This window comes from Miniopterus natalensis, chromosome 11 (genome assembly GCF_054644295.1).
Source record: "Miniopterus natalensis isolate mMinNat1 chromosome 11, mMinNat1.hap1, whole genome shotgun sequence".
NCBI classification, from domain to species: domain Eukaryota; kingdom Metazoa; phylum Chordata; class Mammalia; order Chiroptera; family Miniopteridae; genus Miniopterus; species Miniopterus natalensis.
In genome coordinates, this window is record NC_142091.1 from 75,619,752 (window position 1) to 75,642,014 (window position 22,263).

The following is a 22,263-nucleotide window of genomic DNA, read 5'->3' on the forward strand; positions in this document are numbered from 1 at the left end:
CTTTGCTCGAATCGGTCTTCTGATGACCAGCTGTGGGGCGGCACTCTGTACCCCCAGGAACGTGCCGCAGCCAGGGGCCGGCGCTGGTTCGTCCCGAGGTGGGAAGGGCGTGAATCAGCCCATCCTGAGACTAAACTGCAACATTCAGAGTCATCCCGAAGCTCTGACACTCACACCCGCGGGCTCATCTTCAAGGCCACATTTGTGTGGACACAGCTGGCTAAAACTCGTCTCCCCCACCCCGCCCCACCCCCAGCCACGTGGGGCTCGAGGCCTCAAATAGACATGGGGAGACGGGGAGGGAGCCCCATCCTGGCATTTCAGGCAGGTTTGAATCGTCGTCAATACCCTCCCCAGTTATTTACGTCCAGTCCGGTGGGGCTCTTACATGGTAAATGTTCATTTATTCGGCATCTCGGTGTGCACAGCACATACATACAACACGGTGGGCGCCTGTATAAAACTACAGTCTGGAAACAGCGGTACATACAGAACCCTCGACCCTCATCGCAGCGAGACAAGGCGCGACCAAGGTCCGGCACGTCCCCGGACGCGCCCCTCGCGATTCGCTGAATATATACACGGGGTCAAGGGTGGCCGGTCCTGCCCTTCAGACATCTTCATTCCTGACGTTGGCTGCGGCTCCGGGACAGGACGTGGTGCAGTAACTTCAGGCGCCTGAGACCGACGCGGGGGTTGCTAGGTGACCACGCCGCACACAGAGTGGCCACAGATTCCATCGCGCCCTTCCCGCCGCCCGCGCGCCCGCCTGGAGCATCACCTCTCCCCAAATACTCCTGGCGTCCAGGGCGTGGTTCAGAATGAAAAAACGCGTTTTCATTCCAGCGCGTGTGACCCGCGGGTCAGATGTGTGGTCCGGGGGCTCACAAGTGGCTTCTTTCTCCTGGGCCTCTATAAGAATAGTATTTTAAACGGACGATTTGCATTCAAACAAAGAGTTTTAAAAAGGAATGTGAAAGACAAAAAAACGCCGATCGGATTTTCCAGCCGCGCTGTCTGTAGACTCCCATAAAGTTAATTTGGGAGACAGTCCAGAAACATGTAGGCGAGTGTTAAGGTCCTCTTTGCGAGACAGCCGGGGCATTTCTGGTGGCGGGCTAGGGTCATTTTGTATAAACTCTTAAAAAGTCATTCATTAAAATTAAATGTTTGCCGGCACCTCGGGACTTTTTTTAACCATCCCCGACCCTGGCTCTTCCATCTCTGCTTCAACGACAGGGGTGACATTTGTAAAATATATAAAGAAAAATATAAGGTTACTTGGTGACCATATAGTGCACTGGGACAGCTGTCTGTGAATATTTTCACCATGATTGTCCTTACTAAAAGTAAATCCCGGGGTAAAGATAGCTCAAACGTGACAAGGTTCGAACGGGCCACCGACGGGATCTGCAAGCTCTTTCGGCTGCATATCGGGAAGAAAGGCCACTGGGACGGCGACCCTGCGCCGGCGGCCGGCCGGCTGCCCGCAGGTTCCGCCGGGGGAGCGGGGCTAAGGCTTCGAGGTAGATGTTAAATGCACGGAAGCAGGGGATGCAGCCGAGAGGAGCACCTTCCCCTGCAGACGCTGCAGGAAGGGTTTTGTGCAGTTACGAGGACATTCCACCGAAACTCAATAGCTAGTACTGGCCCGGCGCTGCTTTCAAATGTTTCTATCCTGCGGGCCACCGGAGCATCTGCCGTGAGACACCGTGTTGCACCGCGGTCTCCGCTGCGGCCGCCAGAAAGCCCGTCCCGTCCAGGTCCAGCCTTGCGTGGGATGCCGGCGCCTTTCCGCAGGTCTACAAAATAGCTCTGCGCTTCTCTGCCTCCCCCCCCCCCCCCCCGTGGCCACAGAACCGTGGCCGTGGCTGATCCAAAAAAGGAAAGCGGGAGGGAGTTTATAAAGTTGTCTAAAGGTCTCTCCCATCTGGTAGAGGGAGGAAGATTGACTACAGCAAAGTTCAAAGGTCAGTCTCAGCAGATCTAAAAACAGTGGCAGGGGTGGGCTCCGCAGCGCACTCTCTGTACCCGAAGTAAACCGATCCGCCCCAATTAATAGCAACAGGGCACAAAGGGAGTGGGGCGCTGGGGGGTGCTAGGGGAGGAAGCCAGCCAGGAGGGGAGCGTCCTGAGCCCCTCTCCGGAGCCCAGGGACAGCTTTTCCACACACAGGGCCACCCGAGGGTGCAAAGCAAGCTGATATCCGAGTCTGATGTCACCGGCTTTTAGAACACAGAATAGCAGCACACTTGTGACAAGTTTCTGAAGTTAAATAAATCCAGTGGCAGGCTCTCCACTGTTTTACCGGAAAAGTCAGGGTATTGTTTTCTTGTCTTTGCCTTTTTTCACCCCAGAAAAATACGAAACACACCCACAGAACCATAAATAATTTGGTGGCCATATATACATATTTAAATAATTAATTTAAATATCTTACACCTACTCTGGCATCCAACTTGTCCATTGGAGGAACGTGCACCAAGGTGGCCCTCGGCACTCCCTTCCCAGGGGCCTTCCGAGGCTCAGGCGGGGCTCTGAGGGTCACAGCCTGGGGAGGAAGTGGGTGACCTTCATGGTGGGGGACACTCGGTTCCCCTTCTTGGTTTTCCCGTTCTTGCTAAGGGCGATGAACATGCCGGGATACCGGTAGCACTCGTAGGCGTTGTAGTTGTTGGGCAGGAGTATCTCCTTGAACTTGCACTCCTCGGTGAAGAAGGCCTGGGAGGAAGGAGGGCCGCGTGAGAGGGGGCCCTCCTCTCAGCGGAGGGACCCTGGGGGCCAGTGCTCAGGGGCTCCTCTTTGTCCCGGCCCCACTAGGGCTGACAGGTCTCTCCTGGGAAGTCAGGTGCCAAGACCCTCCCCGGGCGAGAACAGGGACATGGCCAGCTCGCGGCAGCTGGTGCTCCAGCCACCTGCCCGGCACCTGGCAGCCAGAGAATTTCATCTCCGCTGTGTCCACCTTAAAGGCCGCAGTCCTGCCCCAAAGGGACACAGCCCAACGGCTCGGAGAAGGGCTCCCAACGGCACCCTTTGATGGACCAGGAGGCGCCCACTCAGGGATGGCACAAACCTCAATATTACGGTCCTGGGGCTGCACTCCTCCTCTAGGCTGGCCCTGGTCATGGCGCTGCCAGGGCATTGGGGGCTGGGGATTGCCCATCCTGTGATCCCCCAGCATTTCCTTGGGCTTGGAGGGTCAGGATCCTCCCCGGGCTCCGCTGCCCGGGGCTCCGCTGCCCCTGGGGTACTCACCGAGCCGTACAGCTTGCCCTTGCTACTCATGGCCACGAAGAACCGGCTGGCCACCCCGAAGATGCTCACCACACCCCGCTCCACCGGCGAGAGCTCCAGCAGGCCTGCGGGGAGGGCGCGGGTCATCTGGGGAAGGGGACCCTTTGCCCGCGCCGCCCCCTCTTCCGCCTGCGCGGCCCTAGGACCCCCATTTCTGGCGCGGGTGTAAAGGGCCCAGGGTTCTCGGGCGCAGGCCGTCCCCAAGGGGCCAGGGAACAGCCCGGGGTGCGCGGGGCTTGGGCTCCAATTCCTCTGCTCCGGGCCCCCCGAGCCAGGCCCCAACCCGGGCTCGAGTCCCGGGCGCCCTGGGGTGCCCGTGGCTGCGCCGCGCGCCCCGTGCCCACGGGCGAAGGCGATGGAATTCGGCCCCCGGAGCCCAGGCTTCCGAGGGCGGGGAGGCGGGGCCGGGCGCGGGGAGTGCGCGCGGCTGGTCCCCGCGGCGGCGCTCGCAGCCCGGCGTTTGCGCCCCCGAGTCCCCGCGCCGCAGGCGCCCGAGCCTGGGCCCGCCGGGGAACAGGTGCCGGCCCGGGGGGCCCGGGGGCGGCGGGCAGCGCTGGGAGGTCCCGGGCCCCCGCCCCACTCACTGTCGCCCGTGTCCGCGTGCACGCCGCCGATGCGGCCGTCGCGGAGCACCTGGAGGTGGAAGCCGATGCCCACGTTGCAGTAGAGCCGCCGCAGCCGCTTGATGCCCAGCAGGTAGTCGCCGGCGCCGCTCTGGACGGCCGCCTCCGGGGGCTGCGCGGCCGCGGGCAGGCGCGCCAGCGAGCGCGCCACCAGGCTCTCCCAGCGCCGCTCCAGCGCGGCCTCCAGCGTGCCGTTGGGCGCGGCGGGCGCGGCGGCCCCCCGGCCGGCCCAGGGCGCCAGCGCCGCCAGCAGCACGGCCGGCAGGAGCGCGGCCGCGGCCGCCCCGGGCCCCGGCATCCCCGCCCTCGGGTCGTGCGCCCCGGCCGCCGGCCGGCCACCCGAACGGTGCCTGGGGTGGTGGCCCGCGGGGCGCGAGCCCCGGGCCGGGGAAGGGAGCGCGCGGCCGAGGGCGGGAGGGCGGGAGGGAGGGAGGCGAGCGACGGGGTCCCCGGGCGCCGGCACCTACCCGGGCCGCATGGAGGGCGCGCGGCGGGCTGGGACCCTCCGGAGCCGTGCGCGCCTCCCCGCGCGCTGGGCCGGCCCCGGGCCGCGCCGCTATATATAGCCCGGAGCCCCCTCCCACTCCCGGGGGGCCGGCGGCGTGCGCCCGGGGCGCTGTGGCGCTCGAGGCCGGCCGCAGGCCGCCTGCCAATCAGCGCTGGGGGAGGGGAGGCGGCCGGTGACTCGGGCGCGGGTGCCACCTGGAGGGTCCCAGCCCCCTCCGGCCTCGCCCGGCCCACGGGGCGGCTGGTCCCGCCCCTCCGGGCCCCTCCGCTCCGGCCTCGGGGCAGCCTGGCCTCCCTCGGGCCCCCTCGGGTGGAGCAGCCTGGGTGCCGCCCAACCCCGCACCCTGGGCTCCCGAGCCCCGCCTCTCAGGGACTCCCAGGAGCCTGGGTCCCGTAGGAGGACCACCTGGGGAGGAAGGCTGGGAAGGGCTGTGAGCGACAGGAGGGCCGGCGCGGGAAGGACGGACCGGCGCCGGGCCGAGGGAGCCCAGGCCTTGGGCTCTGGCGCCCTGCGCTCCGGGTGATTCGGGGATGGATTCCCGCCCGCCAGGTAGGCATCACCTGAGCTGCGGGCCTCGGCGGGGCGTTGCCAAGGGCGCACGCCCAGGGGAGGGCACAGCCCGGCACCCCCTCGGCGTACACACCTGGGGGAGAGCAGGGTGTCAGGGCACAGGGCCCTAGGGGACGTTCGCCGCCCCCTCCCTTTGGATTCCGCAGCAGGAAGAGTCACCTGCTCTAGCAAGAGCCCTCAAAGCAGCGGGGACCCAGGCCAGGCCCCTGGAAGGCTGCCCTCCCCCACCTGTTGTCCCCCCTCCCACTGTGCCCGTTATGGCCCGATGGGGGCAGGACCTGCCAGAGGCCGGCTGGGTGCTGGCTCACCTCGTGTGAAAACCCCTGTTCTCTGGTCCCTGAGGAGCCTTGGAGCCCCTCCCAGTGGGTCCCGCCCAGCCACAGCTATAGGGGGCTTGGAGCCCACCCTACCCCTGCAGCCACCAACACCTGAGACCAGAGAGGTCCCCAGGCCACTTCAGCCCCCCCCATCCCATCCCATCCCTACCTGAGGAGACCTTGGACTCTGCCTCTGAACCCTGGAGGGGCCGGGAGGCTTGAGATCTCTCCTAAGGCCCAGAGAGAGGGGTACCTAGGGGTGAGTGGCCTTGGCAGGGCCAGAACTTGGTCTCTGGACTACTCCACGAGGCCCTTTGCTCCCCTCTAGGCCTGCAGCCCCCCGAACAACGCCTTCCTGGGCTATGGGCTATCGCCTCACAGCTGCTGCTGGGACCCTGGACCCTCCCAGATGGGCCTGTGTATCTGGAGCCAAGAAGACAATTGCGGCCAAGGTCAAACACAGGAGGCCTAGACCCGGCCCCAGCCCTGCCCGGCTCTGTGAGGCCCTGGCAAGTCCTCTCCATCTCTGCACCCCTGACTCCCCATTTGCTAAACAGCAGGAAAGGTGGGCTCCCTCCCCTCAGCCCAGATCCGGGAGGGCCCCTCTGATGTCTTCCCCAGCTCCTGGCAGGGTGTGGCCCCTCTCTCTGCAGAACCCCACAGGGACCTCCCTCCCTGTCTCTCTTATTTGCTGGTAAATTCAGCGAAGGACCCCGGCGCTGGCTCATCTCCCAGAACCCCAACCCACCCGCACACAGTAGGTGTTCTTAGTGCCTGTCCTTGGAAGAGCTGGCAGCCAGCAGGGGTGTTGGGAGCTGGGAATTATGGGGTGCACGGACCTGAGCCCGTCCTAACCTTGCAGGCTTCAGCCTCAACTGTCCGGTGGAGCCCCACAAAGCACAGTGAGGGTTAGTGCAGCAATGGAAGGTGAAGGATGCCCCAAGAGGCATCTAGAGCTGCTGAACCCCTCTCCTCACCGCCCGCCGCCCCCCGCTGCTGCTCACCTCTCACATGCCCCCCACCTCGGCCCCTGCGTACCAGCCACACTCATCTTCTTTCCTCCCTCCCACCTTCTCACTGGAAGATGCTCCCTTAGAGTTCTCCCCAGGCAGGTCTCCCTCAAATATCAGCCACTCGGGGAGACCTCCTGTGTGCCCCACCCCCACCAAGGTAGGCCCTCCCACCGGTCCCTCTGGTCATGTTCCTCACAGACCTTAAGGAACCTTCTCCATGGACTTGCTGACCTTCCAGCCCTTTAGACCGTTGCCTCCATGGAGCCCGCTCAGGCCTGTCTCGTTCCCAGCTGTATCCCTGGCGCCTTCTACAGGGCCTGGCACACGGGGGGCATTCCGGGGGGTACTCATGAGTAGGTGCTGCCTGGATAGGTGCAGCTCCTCACCTGCAGACCCTCCGACCCCAGGTGCAGGGCCAACCCCTCCCGGGGCCTGGGCAGAGGGCAGGTGCCTGCGGAGGCCTCAGGACTCAGCCGCCTGCTGCCCCACCAGCAGCGCCACGCTGGTGTTTGAAAGGACTAGTGAGTCCAAGGTGACTCATTTTTCCAGCTCCAACCCCCTTGAGGACTTCTAATAAGCCCTGCTGCACCCCAGGGAGCTCGGTTTACCAAGAACTGGGGTGCAGGAAGCCCGTGGAATCTGGTCTCCTGCCGCGGGCTCATATCCAGGCTCCGTCTCTGAGAGCCCCAGGACGGGAGGCTACTTTCACCTCTGATGACCCTCAGTTTCTCCATCTATAAAATGGGCAGAACAACTGCTGCTTTTAGGGGTTGATATCCCCGGTCGTAGGAAAGGCTGACTGAAGTCACCCCTGTAGACAGCAAGCCCCTGGGGGGGGGGGGTTGGCAGAGAGCAGATGCTGGACTGTCGTGGAATGAACAAACCCACGTTTTTATCAGGAATCTTCCGAGACAGAACAAAGGCCCGGACTGAAGCCTGCCAGTCCAGGCCTATCCACCCTCCTAGCTGTGACCTTTTTTAACCTATAAAGAAAATGGCAATGTCCTCTCTTTACACGCAGTTTCCCCTTCCCTGAAGGAGTGACCTGGGCTTCTCAGAACCACCAGCCCTGCTGTTAAGAACTTACTTGGCTTAATAGTAGCAATAATAATTTAAAAGTGCTGCATAAAAATTCAATTGTAATCCTCAGGGCAGAATGACAGGCGGAGCCTGGGGCAGGGTTCCCAGGCGGGGACTTTGCAAATGCCTGACCTGTCTCCTCGGCTTAACTTCCCTTCCCTTCCTCCGCCCAGGCCAGCAGACCCTCAGGAGTGTCCTCCTGCAAAGGGGAGGAAAGCCCTTGGTGTAGACCATCTGCGCCGCACCGGAGTGCCCAGGAAACCGTTTTTTTCTTTATACTCAGGTCCTCCTTGGCTCACAGAGGTGCCCTCAGCAGACAGAAGCCTGCCCAGAGGCGGCTCTGTGCCCGCCGGAGGGTCCCTTCTTCTGTTCTTCCGGCTTCTCTCTCGCCCAGAAGCTGACCCAGCCAGGTCTGAGTGACAGCCACAGGGACAGTTTGTACAACTGCAGGTCAATACAGCGGTGGTTCACCAAGCAGAGGCAGGCCCGTGGGTGTTTTCGCCCAACCCTGGGAGAATCGGTGAGAAACCTTGTCTCAGTTGCCTCGTGTATGAACTGAGGACACAGCTGTCACTTCGGAGGGCATCTGGGAGGACTGAGATGGTCCGTGTTCCCCACTTGGCCAGATGTAGCCGCCAAGCCCTGCCTCACTCCGCCCGGGACTGCGGGCGGCCGTTGGCTCAACCCCTCCGTGCCCAGTACCTACCTCCGTGCAGAGCATTAGAAGAATTAGGCTGGTAAAGCGCGGTGTGCGATCCAGGACTGGGAACCGCCGGGCATTGCGACACCTCGACACCTCTCCAGGTAAACGCCAGGCCGAGACCATTACTCAGCTCTGCGGGGAGCCAGTGTTACCTGGGGCTGGGCTCCGGTGTCCGGTGTCCGGTGTCCGACTGGCCCTGGAAGGTGGGGCCGGCTTACCGGCACCGTTTCACAGGAGGATTCACCGAGGCCCAGCCTCGAGCCGCTGGCTCAAGGTCAGGGAGCCAGCAAATAGCAGAGCCAGAGCTCAAACCCCGCCCCGCTCTGGGCGCCACGCCCGGGCTCCCGGCTGCGCCGCTCCTTGCCTCAGTTTCCCTTTCTGATGAACAGTGTTCCTGGCCCTGACCTTGTCTGCCACCCCGCTGTCACCCCGGGACGTTAGGGATCTGATCCGAATTATACAGAAACGCTTCTGTCCAGACAAAACTGCTGCGAGGAGGGGGAGGGGGCCCGACGTTCTCGGGAAGGTGGGTTTCCACAGCTGGACCCCAGCCTCCCAGGTTCAACAGGAGACCCTGACCTGGCTTCTCTTCTCTGCGAGACCAGCGGGCATGGGGCTGGGGGGCAACCCCCTTCCTTGGGAGAGGTGCTGCGGGGGACCCAGACATGGGAGGAAGCCCCAGGAAGGTCCGCTGGGGCACCTGGGCAGGGGTTCCTCACGGAGGCTGGACGTCCCTCTGCGCTGGGAGGGAGGCTCAGGTGGTCTTAGGGCAAAATCGAGGCTCCAGCTTTGGGGCTGACCCCTCCCCCCACCTTGTTCATACGGGACTCAGGTGTCCTCTGCTCCTGGGCAGTCGGACCTTTGTGTGGTCACCTGCACGAGACGCTCGGTCTGTTGAGGAGCCACAGGAGTGTCCCCCTGGAGGAGTGGGTAAATACACCCCCCAAGTTTGGATTCCAGGGGACAGGACCTCGGTGGGGAGGGGCCACGGTGTCGCAGGCTCGCTCGCCAGGCCGGGCAGCCTGCCCACAGTGGCTTGGCTCAGCCAGGCTTCTTTCCTGCCCTGGCGGCAGGTGTCCACCAGGGACCCCGGCTCCTTCTCAGCCTTGGCCCCCCATCCTCAGGGTCAGTTTCCCTCTCCTGTGCGTGAACGAGCTGGCTCCCCGGTCCTTTTTCACGTTGAAATTGAAAAATTGTCATAAATAGTTGCAAAGAACATAATCTCTCGTGTGTTCTAAAGGTCGACATTGTAAAAGGAAATTCCTGCTGCTCTTTTAAAAGTACCCAAGGACGTCTAGAACCACAACAGTTCGCTCTCTGCCATCTTTTTGTTTTTTAGAAAATATCATGAACAAGGTTTACCCCAACTGCCCCAAATCCTTAAACTCTCTCCTTTGTTTTCTTCCTGATCACATTTCCACTCTATTTCCCCCATCAATCTTACCCAAATTTTAAGGTCATTTTAACCTCGAAAATCTTTTTTGAACATTCTATCATAATTCTCTGGGACCAAACTATTTCTATGAATCCAAATATTTTTAAAAATTGAATTTCTTGTGACCATTAATTAGCAGGAAACATTCTTGCTCTGGATTTTGTTTTCGTCACAGTTACTAATACACAGTCGATCAAAACATCATGCACATGCTATCAAATCCTGGACCGGTAAACAGCACAGGCGAAGTTTGATCTGATGGAGGACGGGCCCCCCAATTATCGCACGTGGTCATTGTTCACAGAAGAGCTACGCCCTTCGTTCATCCAACATGGGAAGTCCCCTCCCGGTGCCAGCGGAGTTCGTGGGCAAAGCCAGTCCTGGGGCGAGGGGCCACGTCCGGCTACAGCCGGCAGATGCCAGGCGTCTTTCAGTTTTGAGGAGCCAGTTAACACGAGTCTGTGGCAACCCCCCCGACTCTGAGTGAGGCTGCAGACGGGCAGAGAAGGGGCCAGGTCTCTGCCTGGAGCTGGGTGCCCGCTGGTCTCAGGGCGGCCGCGGTCTCTGCTCGCTTTCCTGGCCTCATGGGAGAGGGACCTGGGACACAAGGCCGTTGAATGAAATCGCCGTGCCCCCCCCCCCCCGCAGCCCCCAGCACCGGCCAAACTGGCCTCTTTCCGCCCCAGCAGGGGGCTGCCGCCTGGTCTGGGAGAGCTGGAAGGGGTGACACCAGCTATGTCACCCTGTCCCTTTGTTTGCTGCCTGGAGGTGAGGCCTGGGCAGGGTGAAAGGTCACTGTGGGAGAAAGGTCACTGTGAAGGGAGGTGGGCAAGAGGAGGGGAGCCCCTGGGGCCTGAAGCCTATGGGGCGGGTGTCTGTCCTGGGACGGCACATATTTGGCACCAGGTCATCTGTCCCTTCGGTTTACAGGCCAGGGGAGTCTGGCAGGTGTGACATGGGGATGGGGCAGAGACGTTTTGGAGAGGGGACCCTTCCCCTTCCTGCCTGGGTAGCTACTCGCCTTGCAAACCTCAGCTCAAACTTGACCTTTCCGGAGGCCCTGCCTGACCTCTCCAGCCCAACCGCCACCACAGGGAGTCCGGCGCAGGCCTGTGGGTCCAGAAAGGAGACACTCTTGACGACGGCATTGGGATGCAGGGCGCACGCCGGGCAGATGGCCTCGCACGTCACCTTCCCCGTTCCACTGTCACCCGCCAAGCACTGGGAGTCCTGAGAGCCGCCTGGCCGCTGGCTTGAGCTGATGCCGGCCTCCCCGTGGGCAGCCAGGGGCTCCTGGTGACCAGTCCTGCCTGGCCAGCTGGGGTGCTGGCTCTGAGGCTGGCGGTTTAGAGGGTGACATTTGACGCATCGTGAGAGTGACCCCGGGGCCCCGGGTCGAGTCTGGGCAGGACCCAGCAACCAGGACAGGAGCCCAGGGTGGTTGGGGAAGGCAGCAGGCCTGCAGGGGGCTGGTGCACCCATCTCAGGAGCCCGTTTCTCATTCAGTCCTCAACACCCTGGAGGGGCAGGTGTCACCCACCCCGCTTACCACCGAGGGACCGGAGGCCCAGAGGGTGGTGACATCCCGAGTCTCTCCCTATGCTGAGCTACGTCTTCCCTGGGTGTCTGCAGTCGGTGTGGGCAAAGCAAACCCGACTGAGTCAAACGCGTCCTGGAAAAATCCTCCCAGAAGCCGACACCTGTCAGGTCGCAGGAGGCCACTGGTCCTCCAGCGTGTGTCCCATTGGCCCTGTCCTGCGAGGTCGCCCTTGGCTTGCTTTAGGGCCCACTTCTGCACACTCGTCTCCTGCTCGGGCAGGCGTGCCAGGCTCCTGAGAGGAACAGGGGACCCCCAGGGCTCAGGGAACAGCCGGAGGCACCACCGCCGTAGGTGGCATTGTCTTGTTCCAGCATTGTCACTACAGCTGCCATCGGTGGGTCCACTGGGGCTGGGTGGACCGCCTGGCTCTACCCCTTACTCTGGCTGTGAGGTCTTGGCCAGATTCTTGTCCTCAGTCTTCCAATCTCTGAAATGGGTCGCATTGAGAAGATGACAGGAGTTAATGCCTAAAGGAGGCGACACCTCTTGGCCTTAGCTCTCCTGAGCCAGTCCCGCCTCTGACATCACCCCGTGGGACCCTCCTGCCGCTTCGAGGCCAGGGACGCGCTGGCCCTCCGGGGTCTCGGCCTCGGCTGCCTGCTCTTTGACGCCCCCCACGCCTGCCTCTGAGCCCACGATGCGGCTCTAAGCCGGGGCAGACCCAGTCTGCTATTCTGGGGTCTTCTTTCAACTATTTTGGCAAAGACCAAATGGCAGCGTCCTTTAAAATAGATGCTCCCAGCCCAGAGGTCACTCCCTGAGGACCAGGTCCGACTGGCCAGGCTCCTTCCCGGGAGCTCATTCAGGTCAAACCCAGACCCCGGCATGTGTAGCTGTGGCGAGGGCCCCACCCAAATACGACAGCAAACGTGGGGCCGAAACCGAAATAAAATCTAAAACCTGGCCGACCCACCAAGCTGCCCCGGAGTCTCAGCTTCACAGATGCTCTTACTTTCATTGTGAAACCCCGGGGGCCAGCTGCGGGAGGCGGCCAGTAAGCCCGAGGGAATCAAACAGCAACGGCCGGGCCAGCGCCAATGCAGGGCCACTCCGCGGGCGCACGTCTGGGGAGAAGAGTCTCCTGGTCAGTAATGTGTCCCAGGCGCCCTCCCTGCAGCCGAGCTCCTGAAACCAGCTCTGACCACTGAGCCCTTGTCCCCTGTGTTTCTGCGGCCAGAGGAGGCCAGAGGAGCCCACGGAGGCCTGGCACACCTGAGTGGTTTGGGTCCTTTGATAAGCGTTGCGTTGGGAATTCCAGCAATTAAGCGATGCTACTTCAGCTTTTACTAAAGATGCCCGGCTGTCTTCCCAAGACATCAGATTGGAAAACGGCTCAGGTGTGTCACCTGCCACCTGGTACCTGAAACGCCAGCCGTCCACTAAACTCAGTGGGACCCCTCCCTTCAGCTCCAGGGCTTCCCCTAAATGGTCCACCCATCTCGACCGCCCCTTCCTCCTAGTCTGACCCTGGTCGTCACAATGCTTTGTGATGGTGTCGGCCCCGGAGTGCAGGGGGCATTTTGTCTACTTGGAAGCTCAGTAAGTCATTCAACAAACATTGGCTGCGCTTCTGCGCGTGCAGGCTCTGTTCCAGGCACTGTTCCAGGCACCGGGACACGGGAGAGATAGAGCTGCCCTTCCGGAGGGAGGAGGAGTTACCCAGAGCTGGAGCATTCAGAAGGGAAACCAGAGGTCCTGTGGGTGAAGTCTGAGGGGGTGAGGCCTCTGGTCAACCTGAAGCTAAGGTTGGAGTGGGGTGGGGAGGGCGACCTGGCAGAGCGTGTGCCAAGTCTGGAGGCGAGACACGGAGGCCACTGGGGAAAGGCAGGCAGCCCAGGGAGGCCGTGGGGCTTTGAAAGGCTGCTGGGTGGGTCGGGTGCTTTGTGTTAAAGGCGGGGCTCTCTGGCTCCTGTGAGCACATCCACGTGGGGCAAAGGTTTGCGTCCCGGCTCCCAGCACCACGCCAGGCCTGGGGGTGGCAGAAAAGACCTTGTCCTTTTATCCGACCTTAAGCCAAACTTGCTGTGGGTTCTGGGCCCCCTATGGTTGTCTTCCTAATGTCCTGCTGGGACCCAAGGGTTCCGGCTGGGCCTGGGAATTTGTCCTTGACCTGTGCAACCCAATGGCCAGCCTGGGCCCCCTGCGCCCATAGCGCCGAGGAACTGAAGGTGGTGGCCGGGGTGCCGAGCAGGAAGGGGGGGCTCGGGCACGCCATGGGGATGAAGGCTGGGGAGGTGGGTCACAGGGGTCTCGCAGGCTGGGGGAGGCTTTTTAATCTTGAGAGCAAAAAGCAGCGATTGGAGAATTGAAGATGCTCCCCCATCTGTCTAAGAGCTGCTGCCACGGAGCAGGGCAGGGGCCACCCGCGCTGGAAGGAGCCAGGTAAAGTATTTGGAGCTTTTGGGGCCACATAGCCTCTGTCCCCACCGCTCAGATCTGCCACAGGGAACACATAAACCGTGGGTGTGGCTGGGCATCTGGGAGACCCCGCTTACAGGAATGGGCGTGCAGGGCCCTGGTGGACGGAGCGGTCATGGGGCCTCACTTCACCGCGCGCCCACTCCGGCCTCTCCGAGTCTCCGTGGGCGCCCAGTCTGCTTCGGTAGCCCCAGGAACAACATACCGGGCACACACCCTGGTGGCAGTGACTGCTGAGCGCATTCCAGGGCACCTGCTTGTCTCGTGTAGACCTCACAGCTCCCGGGAGCAGAGGAGGAAACTGAGGCAACGCAGCCGGTCACATGCAAACCGGGATGATTAACCGTAATTCAAGGAGCCCCTGGAGCCTGCAAATCCTCCTTGAAATTAGGCTCCGTGCCGTAAATATAACAGAAATCCTGCCATGCTGTGTAAAGAATCAGAAGCCAGAGCGGGACCCGGGAACTAGGCGCCGCACTGGAGTCAGCCAGGGCGCGGAGGGCGGACCATTGTAAGGTACCCCCAGGAAATGGGAGCTCAGCACCCTAGATGCCCGCTAGCTCTCCCTCACGGCACCCAGGCCCTGCCCACCCTGACCTGACGGCGTCTCGACCGAGTCTTTCCAACGCGGCGTTTCCGTGGGCTCGTGGCTTTATTTTGCGTGCGTGTTTTGTCTGTCTTCCAGCTCGCTCACTTTCCCGGTGACCTTGCCAGAGGGCTTGGGAACAGACCCCCCGGCTGTGGCTCCGAGGGGATGGGACCTCTGGGGAGCTCCACTCTGCTAACCCCCTGCTGTGTGACCTCAGGCAAGTTGCGCCCTCTCTGAGCCTCAGACCCTGTGGTGGGGATTCCACAGGAACCTGGGGAGGAGGCGAGACCCCTGTGGAAGGTTGGTTGGTGGCCTGATGTCCTCGCCAGGCACTCTGGGGGCATTTGCTGGCGCCAGGGCCCGGCCATGGGACCTCTTTGGCATGGATGCTCCGTGGCAGGGGCAAGCGGGCCTCTTGACGGGCCTCCGTCCCTCCCTGGGCCCCCTCGCTGGGTCACTCTGCTTCCCAGGACCCAGGGCTGGGCCGAGGACGGATGTCCAGTCGGCCCCGGGATGTTTGGTTTCTCACGAGCCATTGTGGTCCCAGGGGGCAGGGGATGTGGACATGCCAGAAGCAGTGACCGTGGCACTCGGGAGGGGCCCGGCCTCCGTCCATCCTGATCACCCGGGCCAGGAATCCGGCAGCAGAAAGGCCCCTGGAGATGGAGACCCCGATAGGCCCTGGGGGGCCGGCCGCTTCCTCTGGGAGAGGGCGCGGTCACGGTGAGCGGGCGGCCACAATGCGGGCTCCTGAGGGGCGCGGGAAAGCAATCTGATCTGGCCGTCGCCTCTTTCGCCCTCCGTGGCTCCCCGCGCCTGATGGAGAAGATCCGACGGCCTCGGCTGTGCTCCCACCTGGTTTCCCTGCACAGTCCCCACCGAAGGGACGGCCAGCCAGGCCTGGAGGACTCCCTCCCACCCTCTCTGGGAGTCCGAGGCCGGCTCAAAGGCAGCTCGTCCCCGGGAGCTGTCTCGCCCCCCCCTCCGGTGGCCTTAGAAGCCCCTCCCCAGCCCCAGGGTCCAGCGTAGTTACCCCCCTCTGCGCCCTTCCCCTGGGGCGACAGCAGCTGGCCCCGCTTCTCCCAGGACACCCCAGCTCCTAAGTACAGGGGCTGCCCGGCTCAGCCAAGGCTTCAGTAAATATTTATTTGCCGAAGGAACAGCCGAATGAATGAATCACTTGCAAATGCAATGTTTGTTCTCACTCACTCGGCCGGCCCCCCGTTTTCCCACCACCACGTGGTCCGCGGGTGCCCGGCTGCGGAGAGGATGCTGCCCTGTGGGTTACTCAACCGCTCGCCCCCCTTTCTGTTACTGGGCGGTCTCCGGGTTTTTCTTTGCTGTTATAAACAACGCCGTGATGAACATCTCTGTGCATAAACATTTGTTTCTGCGTCTGGGGTGCGCTGTGCGGGAGCAGAATCCGCACTCAGGCCAGGAGTTGGGGCTGCAGGCCGTCCGTTCAGCCGCGTCCTCGCCGGCCCTGGGGAAGCTGCAGTTTTGTTTGGTTTTGTTTCTTTCCTGCTGTGCTAATCTGAGAGGCAGCAACGATACCGGACTCCTATTTCGTTCATTAGTAAACTTTTAATTTTATAATAGTTTTGGATTCATAGAAAAGTTACGGAACAGTACAGGGGGCTCCTCTGGCCCCCGCCCCAGCCTCCTGTGGTGACACCGGGACGTTCGGTCCCACGAACGAACCGACATTATTGTTGACTAAGGCCTGCTTTAAGCAGATTTCCTTAATTTTACCTACTGTCCCTTTTTTGGTTCCAGGACCCCGTCTGGACACCACATTTAGCTGCCCCGTCTCCTGAGGCTCCCTTTGCCGTGACAGTTTCTCAGACTTGGCCTCTTTCCGTGACGGTTTGGTTCTAGGTTTTGATTCCTGAGCCTCTGACGCCCTCCAGGGCCGACGATGTCTCCGCGAGTGGCTGTGAGTCCCGATGGGGTCCTGTGGGGTCCCGATGGTTTTCCCAGGAGCCCGAGCGGCTGACGACCGTCAGCATGAAGCCCGGTCACACACTCGGGGCATCGCCTCGTGGTTCTTGCTGTCGGCTTGTGAGGAGACGGGTGCTGGGGGCTGGCAGGCCAGTGGGCAGGAGGTCGAGGGAGGGCCTGGTGTGCGGGGAGCCCTGGGAGGAGGGGTGGTGGCTGCGGGGGCACAGGCGGCCCCCCGGGAGCAGCAGGGCTCTTGTTCCCAGGGTGGGCCAAGGGTGAGGTCCCCTCGCAAGCACAGAGGGGCCCTGCCCCTGCCTTTAGAGCCTGGCCCCGGACTCATGGCCCCTGACCACACTCAGAACAAAATGCAGAGTCTCCAGCAGGGCGTCTGCCCACTGCACCTCGTACCCGCGGCCCCCGGTCTGGGGACCCCTCAGCTGGCCTGGCTGCTCCTGCCCGGGGCCAGGATTCTCGCCCAGACTGGGGACATTGCACTTGCTGGCGACCCGCTTTGCATGAGCCTTTCTCAGGTCTCAGCTTGGATGTCACCTCCCCAGCAGATCTTGGCCAGACTGTCACCTGCTGTCCGGCCCCATGGCTCTGCTCCCCCCACCAGGCTGCCTTAGGAAGTGGGAAGTGCTCCCTTCACCTCGGAGTAGCTCTTTGTCCCACACCGATGGCCCGGGGGCCTCCATAGAGTCCCAGTGCAGGCCCAGGACAGGACTGGCCCGCCTCCTCTCCCTGCCAGGGCCGGCTGGCACCCAGGTCAGCATCTGTGGGAGGAATTGGAGGGGGACAGCTCCATCTGCTGCCAGAGCGGCCACGGTGACGGCCACAGCGCCAGGCCTGAGGACAGAGCTACGTCCTCGTGGTAGGACGCAGGGAGGGGGCTGGCCCTGATGGTGGTGGCTCCCCAGTGACAAGCGGTCACCTCCTCTTTAACCAGGACCAGAGTCCCAGCCTCATCCCCCTCAGCAGCATCTCCTAAAGGACCCCAGGCTCCCAGAGACCCACCTGGCCCTTCTCACCCGAGTATCCCACAGGGTTCTCTATAGGGGGGACACAAATAGGCACCCCCATTTTATAGGAAGAAAGGCTCAGAGGAGCAAAGCAACTGTCCCATCCCCGCCACGGTGAGTCAGATTTGAACTCAGGTCTGTCTGACCAGCCTGTGCTCTGACCATTAAGATCCAGTGCTGTGTGACCTCAGGCAGGTGGCTTCATCTCTCTGAACTGTTTGTTTCATTGGCCAGACAGGGATGACAATAAGAATAATGGTGAGGCCCGAGCAAGGGGCCTGGGGCTCCATGAAGCAAGTGTCTCAGGGGGTTGTCAGCCACTGCGAGCAGGACAAGAACTCCCATTCCTGGTCCAGCGCCCCCTTCCCCCATGCCCGCCCCAGCCCCTCCATGGGGGGGGATCCATCCTGTCCCCTTTGCCAGGGAGACACTGCTGGGCTGCAGCCAAAGTCCACACGGGGCCTGGCTCCTATGTAAGCCCAGCGAGTGCCCAGTGCTGCCCCGGCTGAGCTCCCAGGACACCTGTCCCTGGAACTTCCAGCATCACAGCCGGTCAGCTCCGCAGGCTGTGCCAGAGTCAGGGCCTGGCATACGTGCCCCCTCAGGACCCGGGAGCACCCCCCACCCTCCCTACTCCCTTGGGGCTGTGGTTCTGAAGAAGGCGCTGGCCTGGCTGGCAGTTCGCAATGGCCCCACTCCAGGGGAGAGTGGGGATGACAGGTGAGGGTCCCAGCTCCTGCCCCCGCCCAGGGAAGGGCCTCTGAGGACAGCCGCTCAGCACCCTGCGCATCCTTGGGCCACGGCCGGCTCCGTGGGACCTACAGGGGCTCTGACCTCCAGCAGGTGGCCTCGGGCTGGGCTGGCAATAAATCTTCATGCCACTCGGCAGCAGGGAGGACATCCACGCGGCCAAGCATTCTCCTCTGTGCTCCTCACCTTTGAAGAAGCCGCCAGGGCAGGAGGGACTCGAAGGCCCTGTGGGGCACACGGGCGAGGGAGGAATCTAAGGAGGCAGAGACCCCTGATGTCCTTTCTCTCTTTTCTTCTTAGTAAAGGAAACCGAGCTTTGCCTGGCATATCACTGCCTGGAGTAAAGACCGCATTTCCCAGCCTCCCCTGCAGCTTGGAGCAGCCGTGTGACCGAGCTCTGCCGGTGGCGGGTAAGCAGCACTTGTGCGTGTGGCGTCTGGGAGACGTCTTCTTTTCTTTGCCGCTATTGGGTGGAATGTGGAGGGGGTGGCCGGAGCCCAAGCAGCCATTGTGTACCATGAGGCCAAAACCATATGATGAATATGAAGGAAAAAGATAGGAGGAAGCTGGTTTCCTAAAAAATGAGGAGCAGCCTCTTTCCTTACAGGAAAAAGTACACTTTCATCTTGTTTAACATTTATTTATCTTCAGTTTTCTGACCCGTGTAGCTGAGCTGGGTACTAACCCATAGAGGGAAAACTGATACTTTGGGAAGTTCAGCTAGGACCAGGATTGGTTCCCAAAGCACCTTCAATGTGGGGGTGCAGGTGGGGTTGAGTATTGGAAGGACCCAGCCTCCTGCTGATGGGGGCGGGGGTACCCCAGATGAGGTACGGCTGACCTTCAAAAGAACTGTGACCCCATCTTCTCTGCCCGTCTTCTTTCAGCCGAGGGTCTGAGGTGGCCCCAGACAGTGATGCCCATATTTCAGTGGCAAAGCCTTCCCTGAGGCCCACACGCCTGGCTGGAGAGCTGACCAGCTCTCCACCTGCCCTCTAACCCACACAGAGAGTGTACATGTTGGGAGTACAGCCGTGTTCCCCAGGACCCTTGTCTGTCCACAGGGCAGCAGGCACAGCGACCTCTCAGACCCAGCCTCTTTCTAAGCTCTTGCCTTACCACTAGGGACCTGAGCCTCAGTTTCTCCATCTGCAAAATGGGGATCATAACGGCCAGCTTTGCAGAGTGACCAGGAAAATTCAGAGTGAGGATGGGTGAAAACCACCCCGCCCATAGCAAAGTGCTTTATGAGCTAACTTAGTGTGAGCAGTTCATGGGCAGGTCCCTTTAAGACAGGCTCCCTCACCTGGAGCACCTGTTAATGCGGATGGCTGGGCCCTCCCCCTGCCTTCTGATTCCCAGGTCTGGAGTGGGGCCTGGGAACACGCTTCTAGCCAAATCCAGGTCAGGTTACCCCACTTTGAGAACCACTGGTTTAAGTCAAGGACCCTGAGACAAAAACATGATGTGATCCCCTCCTTAAGACAACCTGAGCCCGAGGCCAGCAGGGCTCTGGAGCCAGGTGGCTGGGTTCAAACGTGGGCTGCACCCCTTGGAAACTGTGTGGCCTTGGGCAAGTCTGAACCCAACTCAGATTGCGGGGGGGTGGACAGCAATCACAGTGACAGGGTGCCGAGCAGGGCAAGGGCCCAACACATGTTTCTCCCCCCCCCACTATCATCATTACCACCATCATTTTGGACAGATAAACCGGTTCTCAGCAGGGGGCGCCGCTCTCGGTTTCCTGGCCGGTCAGTGGGAGTGGGCGCCGACTGCACGCCCAGCGCCCAGGCCCACTGCCGCTCCTGGTCATGCTCTGCCCCCGGTGCCTGGGGAGAGGGCCCTCTGCCCTCCGTGTGTCATCCTAGCCCGCAGGCTGCGATGGTCACCACTGGCCTGTCCCCCGGGTTTAGTCATTCCTGAACTGCTGACCGACTCATCCCCAAGTGCCTGACCCAGAGTGACCCAGCGGGCGCCGGGAGCATGTCACAAACGGCGGGCGGGAGGCACGGCGCCACCCGCCAGGACTGGGCAGCCCAGGCCCTCTGGTCAGCTAGGCCTCCTGGGGCTTGCGGCTGAGGTCACTGCCACCTGCTGGGCGGCCCCGGTACTGCAGGCAGGGGTGCCCTCCCAGCCTCCTGGGGACAACCCAGCCCCCACCTCCTGTCTGCCGCTGGTCCCCAAAGCCCGGGGAGGGCCCAACCAGTTCCACACTCACCCGGAGGCTTTCGGACGCGGCTGTGACAGTAAAACGTGTTGAGATACAATCTTCCCACCGTACAAGTCACCCCTGAGGGTGTGCGCTTCGCTGGGTTTATATTCAGGGCCTCGGGCAGCCATCAACATAATCAGTGTTAGGACATTCTCGCCACCCCCAAGAGGAGCCCCGTGCCCACGATCCGTCCCCGATTCCCCCAGCTCCCTGCAGCCCCTGTCTCCATGGATTTCCTAATTCTGGATGTTTCATAAAGTGGAATCATTGAGCGCGTGGTCTTTTGGGGCAAACTTCCTTCGTTCAGTATAATGTTTTGGGGGTTCCCCCCCGCGTTGCAGGACGTATTGGCACCTCTTTCCTTTTTGTGGACAGGTGCCTTTCACCGCGTGGCTGGAGCACACACGGTTTACCTGGTCATCGGTTGACGGCAGTGGGTGGCTTTCGCTCTTTGGCTACTATGCAGAATGCTGCCAGGGACATTTGCGGGCAGGTTTCGTGTGACATGGCTTCCGCCTCTCGGGTGTTTTAGGGGTGGCATTGCTGGGTCACGGGTAACTGTAATATTTTGCAGAACTGCCAGGCTGTTTCCTCAAGCGGCTGCACCACTGTGCCCACCCCCTGGTGTCCCGCCTGGCCTGGGTACCATGTCGAGTGGTAGTAAAGTGTTGTAGCTGGAGTGACCTTGGGACCCATCCTGACATGCCCCTCATTGGCTGTGTGACCTTAAGAAAACTGTTTAATCTCTTTGAGCCTCAGTTTTCTCACCTGCAAAAGGTACTGACAGATAGTAGCAGATGCCCCTGGGGTTCCGCCCACATCCCGGGGCCCTCAGGGTCCAGGGCACGTGGACCCCAGAGCTTCCCACCACAGCCCCCGTTTTTCCTCAGGGGGTGGGCCAGGGGTTCTCGGAGGGACTGGGCCTGTGAGCAACCCTCAGGCGATGTGGTTTGGAGATAAGTAGGCCAGGTGCCTCGGCCCCAGGTGGGTGACTGGTGGGGGCCAGCAGCGACTGTACAATTAACTAGATAATTATAGATCGGGCAGGGATCTGTGAACAAAATAACAAGGCCTTGTGAGGAGAAATAAGAGGGGACCCGATTTTGGATAGAGTAGTCACAGGTCTCTCTGGGGAGGCAACACCTGAGAAGTGAAGGTGGAGAAGCAGCAGCCAGGTGGGCAGCAGAGGAAGGATAGTCCCGCAGGCGGCACGTGCAGAGGTCCTGTGGCCGAGCAGTGGGGAAAGGGCGACGGACACGGGACGGGGGCAGGGGGCCCAGAAGATCAGCCTGGCAAGGAGAGCGCTCCTGAAATAGCACCAAGGCTTGCTGGAGGCTCGGGGGCCAGCCTGCTCCCAGAGGCAAGGATTGGGGCATTCAGGTGAACCTGCTGGCGCGGTGAGAGTGCAGGGGGGCGGGGAGGGAGGTCGCGTAAAGGAACAAGAAACCCCTTCCTAAGAACCACGCAGGCAGGCAGGCTTCTCTGACAGCCCCTCCTCTTCACATATTCAGCCGGCGTCCCCAGGGACTCAGGGAGGGCCTAGGGCAGGGGCTCCGGCATGGCCCTGTCCTCCTGGGGGAGCCCGGGATGTCCCCCCCACTGGGCCTGGGCAGCCAGGCCTGGCCGGGCGCTCTGCTGTCTAAGGCTGCAGGGCATGGCGCGTGAGGGGCCATCGAGCCTGGACCGGCCTTGATGGAGACCCTAACTCTAAGGCCAGTGACCCCAAACACCCCTTGCCCTGAAGCCAGCTCTTTCTCTGCCCCGTCTCCCCCACCTTGTCCCCAGCCGTTCAGTCTGGACCTTTCCATGTCCCAGTTCAGCTCTGAAGGCAGCTGAGAATGTTGTCAGATTGTCACCTGTATGGTGGCTGGCTGGTCACAGGCACCAGTTCTCAAGAACAGGGTCCTGGCTGCTGCTGATGAACCCATCCTCACTAGCAGGGAGCTACCTGGTTTTTCCTGAATTTCTCCAAGTCACTGCTCCAAACCTGCGATTCTAGAGCTGTGCTTCTGCCACCCCCGAGCTGCGAGCTCCTCGTGGACAAGGCCAAGCTGCTTTAGCTGAACAGCTGCCTGCCCAGCAGGCCTGGCGCTTGACCAGTCCATGCTCCATGGAGGGATGGCAGAGGAGTGGGTGGCTGGGCGGATGGATGGTAGATGGATGCTTGGACAGAAGGAGAGGTGGATAGATG

The 22,263-nt window shown here is 61.5% G+C and overlaps 1 protein-coding gene across 1 annotated transcript; it reads right to left on the reverse strand.

The window, feature by feature from the left end:
* Positions 1-2,544: 2,544 nt before the first annotated feature.
* Positions 2,545-4,215, reverse strand: FGF4 (fibroblast growth factor 4). Its single transcript, XM_087822455.1, has 3 exons — positions 3,879-4,215; positions 3,256-3,359; positions 2,545-2,721 (listed from the first exon to the last, which is right to left on the reverse strand). Exons 1-3 carry the CDS (start codon positions 4,213-4,215, stop codon positions 2,545-2,547), a joined length of 618 nt encoding a protein of 205 aa, XP_087678581.1.
* Positions 4,216-22,263: the final 18,048 nt, after the last annotated feature.